The 7,500-nt window shown below is 43.7% G+C and overlaps 1 protein-coding gene across 4 annotated transcripts in view; it reads right to left on the bottom strand.

Moving 5' to 3' along the window:
- Positions 1-7,500, bottom strand: part of LOC143293899 (deleted in lung and esophageal cancer protein 1-like) — an 85,830-nt gene that overhangs the window by 22,570 nt on the left and 55,760 nt on the right. For all 4 annotated transcript variants that reach the window (XM_076605249.1, XM_076605251.1, XM_076605252.1 and 1 more), the window contains exons 28-29: positions 7,339-7,470; positions 1,920-2,155 (exon numbers count right to left, since the gene is read on the bottom strand). In XM_076605249.1, the coding sequence (XP_076461364.1) occupies positions 1,920-2,155; positions 7,339-7,470 (368 nt within the window). The remainder of the gene's footprint in view (positions 1-1,919; positions 2,156-7,338; positions 7,471-7,500) is intronic.

Raw genomic sequence — 7,500 nt, 5'->3', positions numbered from 1 at the left:
CTCTTAGTGCTGCAGCCTTGGGGGGTTAGTTGGCCTTTGGGAACCATCCCCAACGCCGACGGTCCTAAAACCCTCTTGGGTTATCAATACAATACACAATACACAAACTTCATTGTCTATACTTTGGTACAGAGATTTTCTTTTTGGCAGCAGCACATGACCAACATAAGAAGAAAACAAAAAACAAATAAAATGAATAGAAAATAAAAAGATAAATTAAATGGCACCAAATGGAAATAGCTATATATGTGCCTCTCCATTTCAGTCAGCCAAACCACATTGCACATCTACCCAACACACACACACACACACACCACGTACACACACACCACGCGCACACACACGCACACATACACTCTCTCTCATCCCCTCTCTCTCTCTCTGTCTCTCTCTTCACAAGAAATGCAACTACAAAGATCATCCTTCATTTAAAAATCAAATATCACCAGAGTAAGACAAGAATTAAACACACGTTTGCACTTCACACTCTCTAACTTTCCACTAAGCAGAAACTCTAGAACGTACGTAACGACAGTACCAAGAAAAATACAAATAGAAGTCAGACACTGTGGTCGCCAACAGGCTCCGACAGAGTCACGCCCCTCCTGTCGGGGAAGGGGGGGACATAGTGAGTGACAGTTTCAGTTTCAGTTTCAGTAGCTCAAGGAGGCGTCACTGCGTTCGGACAAATCCATATACGCTACACCACCACATCTGCCAAGCAGATGCCTGACCAGCAGCGTAACCCAAAGCGCTTAGTCAGGCCTTGAGTGAGTGACAGTTTCAGTTTCAGTTTCAGTAGCTCAAGGAGGCGTCACTGCGTTCGGACAAATCCATATACGCTACACCACATCTGCCAAGCAGATGCCTGACCAGCAGCGTAACCCAAAGCGCTTAGTCAGGCCTTGAGTGAGTGACAGTTTCAGTTTCAGTAGCTCAAGGAGGCGTCACTGCGTTTGGACAAATCCATATACGCTACACCACATCTGCCAAGCAGATGCCTGACCAGCAGCGTAACCCAACGCGCTTAGTCAGGCCTTGAGTGAGTGACAAACAACGCGTAGTCCAGTCGACTCCAACATGAGGACACAGAGCCGTCGTCATGGCTCTCAGCTGGACACAGTCTGACCCCCCCCCCCTGCTCACCAGTTGTCCGGCGTGAATGTTTCATGAATAATTATAATAACAATGTTAATTCATAACGCACCTGTTCTCTAAACAGGGCTCTAGGCTCTTCAAAAACCAAAACAAAACACACACCAAAAAAAAACCCACATAAAAAACAGGTAGTTTCATGAATAGTAAATAACAATAATAATGTTCATTTATAGAGCAAATGTTCCTTAAACAGGGCTCTGGGCTCTTTAAAAACAAAAACAAAATACCCCCAAAAGCAACCAAAAAAACTCAGGTAAATACACACACACACACACACACACACACACACAGAGTTCCTTGCAATTAAAAAAAAAATTTTTCTCTCAAAACAAGCTATTCGTGGCAGTTCTCCATATCCCCATCACAAGCACATTCTTGGCTGTCCACCTCGGGGTTCAGAAAGACCCCTCTGGAACTACTACTACTACTAATACTACTACTAATACTACTACTAATAATAATGGTAATATTAACAACAATAATAATGTTAATAATTATCTCAGTATCTAAGAGAAGCCATTCAAACCTACACACAACCGACGACAAAGTGACAGTAAGTACACAACGAGAATAGCGGAGTGGTGCTGCGGTAATGCCCCCCCATTTTCCCCCCCAACCCCCTGAACACAGAGTATGACTGCCTACCAGGAAGGGATAAAAAAAAAAAATCAGTCAAAACACACAAAAAGCCAACTCGTGTATATAAAAGGGAACGTGGGACTCGCAGCCAACAAACCAAGACAAAAGGGGGAGTCCCTCACCAGCTGTCGCGGCTGGATGTTGTAAGGCGCAAAACCCTCCTCCCCGTCGTGAGCCCGCAGGTAAAGGGAGACCACCTTGGGCCGCTCCTTCTTCTTGTCGCTCCCCGCGCTGTGAGGGACCAGCCGAGACTCGACCTCCGCTTCCTTCATGGGGGCCGGCGGCGTCATCTCCGAGGACGTGGTGTCCGGGGAGTCCGGGATCTCCTCCGTCGGCGCCCGCGGAACTCGCGGCGGTTCTGGCAGTGAGAGAAAAACCCGCGTCTCTGCTTCAGCTTTGCCCGCGTAGAATGATGTGGATACTTCTAAATATAGTGCCCATCTCTCTCATACATAATCTTGCATTGTATTTACACAAAGCTTTTAAGTTAAGAGAAACGGTATTATCATAATTTCTTTAATTAATTGTGAAAATGGTGAATGTTCACAGATGCTTATGGTGACATCTGCATATTGTATTATCGCCCTTCATTCAAATGGGGCGATGGCCTCAAGTGAATAAATCATCTCAGTCTCTCTCTCTCTCTCTCTCACACACACAAACACACTCACATACACACTCACAAAGACCAAGCTCTGAGCGCACACTGGACTCACAAGAGAAACAGGTCTGTGTCTGCTTTGCCGTGAAATAATGTTGATACTTATATATATAGAGAGAGATAGTGCCTATCCTCTGCCAAAGACCAAGCCCTGAGCGCAAACAAGACTCACCCACTACAAACAAGGCGACCTTCACCGAACCAAAATACCCAAGCCCTGAACGTCTTTACTTTGAAGGACATCACCTGGTAGTTTGTAACCTGTGTGCTTGGCTGGGCAGTTATGTCTTGTTCAAAATACAACGTCTGCACCCTTCTTGTTATCCGGTGTGTGATAAAACAACCCCCCCACCCCCCCAAACTGAATTAAATGAATGGGGGAGAAAAAAAAAACCCACCATAAAATGAATACAATATAGTGAAACGAAATGAAACAACACACACACTCACACATTCATAAGCACACAAAACACGCGCACACATGCGTGCATGCTCACACACACACACACACACACACACACATAAGCATGCATGCACACATGCACACACACACACACACACAAGCATGCATACTCACACACACACACACACACACACACACTCACACCTTCCTCCTCCCTTCTCCCTTTCTCCTGTTTCCACTACCACCTACACCCCACCACCCCACCCCCCTGCCTTCATCTATTTCCCATCTATTATCACTTACAATGGAAAGCTGTAGAATTGGAGACGACGACAACAACGACTACTACTACTACTAAAACTATAGTAGAGTGTTGGCCTAGCTGTACCGCGTCTACCTAGGAAGCGAGACAATCTGAGCGCACTGGTTCTTTTTCTTCTTCTGCTTTCGTGGGCTGCAACTCCCACGTACACTCGCATGTACACAAGTGGGCTTTTACGTGTATGACCGTTTTTACCCCGCCATGTAGGCAGCCATGCTCCGTTTTCGGGGGTGTGCATGCTGGGTATGTTTTTGTTTCCATAACCCACCGAACGCTGACATGGATTACAGGATCTTTAACGTGCGTATTTGATCTTCTGCATGTGTTTACACACGAAGGGGATTCAGGCACTAGCAGGTCTGCACATATGTTGACCTGGGAGATCGGAAAAATCTCCACCCTTTACCCACCAGGCACCGTCACCGTGATTCGAACCCGGGACCCTCAGATTGAAAGTCCAACGCTTTAACCACTTGGCTACTGCGCCCGTCAGCGCACTGGTTCAAATCACCAATATTTTCTCTCCCTCCACTGGTCTGGACGTTAGTCATTCAGATGAGATGATAAACCAAGGTCCCCTGTGCAGCATACATTTAGTGCACGTAAAAGAACCAACGGCAACAAAAGGGTTTTGTCCCAGGTGAAATTCTGCAGAAAAACCCACTTCGAAAGGAAAATAAATAAAACTACTGGCAGAATTTTTTTTTTTTTTTAAATGGGTGGTGCTCTCAGTGTAGCGATACACTCTCCCTGGGGAGAGCAGCCTGAATTTCACGCAGAGAAATCTGTTGTGATAAAAATACAAATACAAATAGATAGTTTTGAATTTTTGGTGTGGCACCATATATAGACATATATATATATATAAAGAATTCTATAACCGAATCACAACATGCATGAACACCAATGCAATCATTCATGAAATTCAATTTAGACAAACAAAACTGCAAAATAACAAACAAAACAAGGAACAACTCATTACTTTTTTTTTTTTTTTTTGGTTTTGTTTTGTTTTTTGTTTGTTTGTTTGGTCAGGCAAACAAGAAACACAACCTGAATTTGAAGAAACTAACAAACCAGACTCCACTGACGACAAACTTGAACTACTGTCGCTCTCTGAAACCTCTTCGTTTGTTCCAGACTCTTCAGCTGGACTTGATGGCACTCAGACACACAACATTGAAGACACAATTAACAACACTAAAAACAACACAGACAAAAAACGGGAGGAGAAATAACACCCACAGACACACACACACACACACACACACTAACAAACACACACACACACAAACACACACTAACAAACACACACACACACACACACTAACAAACACACACACACACACACACACTAACAAACACACACACACACACACACACTAACAAACACACACACACACACACACACAAACACACACTAACAAACACACACACACACACAAACACACACACACTAACAAACACACACACACACAAACACACTAACAAACACACACACACACACACACACACACACAATAACAAACAAACACACACACATACACTAACAAACAAACACACACACTCACCTACACAAACACGCTCACACATAAACGCACATGTACCCACACATAAGCACACACTTTAAAATTCATCTTTAACTCTCTCCATACGAAGCGAAAGAGACGACGTTAACAGCGTTTCACCCCAATTACCATCATCAAAATATTGCAAGCGGAAGGCTCTTATACTGAAGAGGTGAATGTTGACAAAGAATACCTCAATTCTGACGACGGAAGCTAAAGGTTGGGTCATTCTGACACCCACTGGACATCTGAAGGGTCTGTGTAGAGGAGAAGAGAGGACTGGCCGTACTGAATGAGTTAAAAATTCTTCACAATCCAGTGTGGCTCTTTTTCCTTTTTGTATTTGATTTCAAACATTCTTTTTCAACCCTTCTCCCCACAACTATGTGGACTGACGGCCTAGAGGTAACGCATCCGCCTAGGAAGCGAGAGAATATAAGCGCGCTTGTTCGAATCACGGCTCAGCCGTCGATATTTCCTCCCCCTCCACTAGACCTTGAGTGGTTGTCTGGACGCTAGTCAATCGGATAAGATGATAAACCGAGGTCCCATTTGCAGCATGCACTTAGCGCACGTAAAAGAACCCACGGCAATACAAGTGTTGTTCCTGGCAAAAATTCTGAAGAAAAATCCAGGAAAAACAAATAAAACTGCACGCAGGAAAAAATACAAAAAAAAAAAAAGGGTGGCACTGTAGTGTAGCCACACGCTCTCCCTGGGGGGAGCAGCCCGAATTTTACACAGAGAAATCTGTTGTGATAAAAAAAGAAATACAAATACACATACAAAACACAGCTACATGCCTGCTACAACTTCCCTGGACCAGGACCACATGAGACCACTGCAGTAAAAAGTAGTGTTGCTGACTAACTAAAACAGTGAAAATCAAAGAAGAATTGCTGCTCTGACCAGCATGAAACAAAGCTTTCGTTTTCCCGCTTCCGGAATCCGTAGACAGTTCAGCTAAGAAAATGGAACGTTCCAAGCAAGAATAAACTAAATCAGAATAGTGTGTTGGCACGAGAGTCCTTGTACCTGGTCCACAGGTGGACTGTTGACTTAGTGGCAACGTGTTTGCCCAGGAAGTGAGAGAATCTGAGCACACAGGTTCTTCTTCTTCTTCTTCTTCTGTGTTCACTCGTATGCACACGAGTGGGCTTTTACGTGTATGACCGTTTTTTTGGTTTTTTACCCCGCCATGAAGGCAGCCATACTCCGTTTTCGGGGGTGTGCATGCTGGGTATGTTCTTGTTTCCATAACCCACTGAACGCTGACGTGGATTACAGGATCTTTAACGTGCGCATTTGATCTTCTGCTTGCATATACACACGAAGAGGGTTCAGGCACTAGCAGGTCTGCACATATGTTGACCTGGGAGATCAGAAAAATCTCCACCCTTTACCCACCAGGCGCCGTCACCGTGATTCGAACCCGGGACCCTCAGACTGAAAGTCCAACACTTTAACCATTCGGCTGTTGCACCCGTCAGCACACAGGTTCGAATCCCACGGTCACCAGTACTTTCTCCCCCCCTCCACTAGACCTTGAGTGGTTGTCTGGACGCTAGTCAATCGGATAAGATGATAAACCGAGGTCCCATTTGCAGCATGCACTTAGCGCACGTAAAAAAAAAAACCAAGGCAACAAAAGGGATGTGGCAAAATTCTGCTGAAAAAATCCACTTTGATACGAAACAAAATAAACTTGCAAGCAGAAAAATACATTTCAAATAAAAAAAACGTGTGGTGCTCTCAGTGTAGTGACTCGCCCTCCCTGGGGAGAGCAGCCCGAATTTCACACAGAGAAATCTGCTGTGACACAAGGAGTAATACAATACAATACGATATGATACGATACGATACGATACAATACAATGCAATACAATACAATAAAATACAATTCAATATGATACGACACGACATGACACGATACGATACGATACGATACAATGCAATACAATAAAATACAATTTGATATGATACGATATGATACGATACAATACAATACAATACAATACAATACAATTCGATATGATACAATACGAAACGATGCAATATGATACTATACAATACGATACGATGCAATACAATACAATACAATACAATGCAATACAATAAAATACGATACAATTTGATAGGATACAATACAATACAATGCAATACAATAAAATACAATTTGATATGATACGATATGATACGATACAATACAATGCAATACAATACAATACAATTCGATACAATACGATACAATACAATGCAATATAATAAAATACAATTTGATACGATACGATACGATACGATACGATACGATACAATTCGATACGATACAATGCAATGCAATAAAATACAATACAATTCAATACAATACGATACAATACAATGCAATAAAATACAATCCGATATGATACAATACAATGCAATACAATAAAATACAATACAATTCAATACAATACGATACGATACAATACAATACAACACCGCACAACACAACACAACACAGTACAGGGGGAAGTAACCACGGCGACGAGTAGTAAACCGGGCGCCCAGAGAGAGCACAATGAGCGACGTGGTTGCGGCCCCTTTTTACCTGGTGTGGAGGGAATGACCTCGACCCCATCAGCGTCACGCAGGGGGAACGACCGGCCATAGGCCACCACCAGGTCCACCAGTTTCTCGTCATCCGGACGCTGGTTAAACACCTTCCAGTCCACACGGATGTCTGTGGAGGGGGGGGGGGGGGCAGCAACGA

This window comes from Babylonia areolata, chromosome 19, assembly GCF_041734735.1.
Source record: "Babylonia areolata isolate BAREFJ2019XMU chromosome 19, ASM4173473v1, whole genome shotgun sequence".
NCBI lineage: Eukaryota > Metazoa > Mollusca > Gastropoda > Neogastropoda > Buccinidae > Babylonia > Babylonia areolata.
Note: the sequence above shows the minus strand (reverse complement) of the source record. Positions and strands in the feature narration are given on the sequence as shown.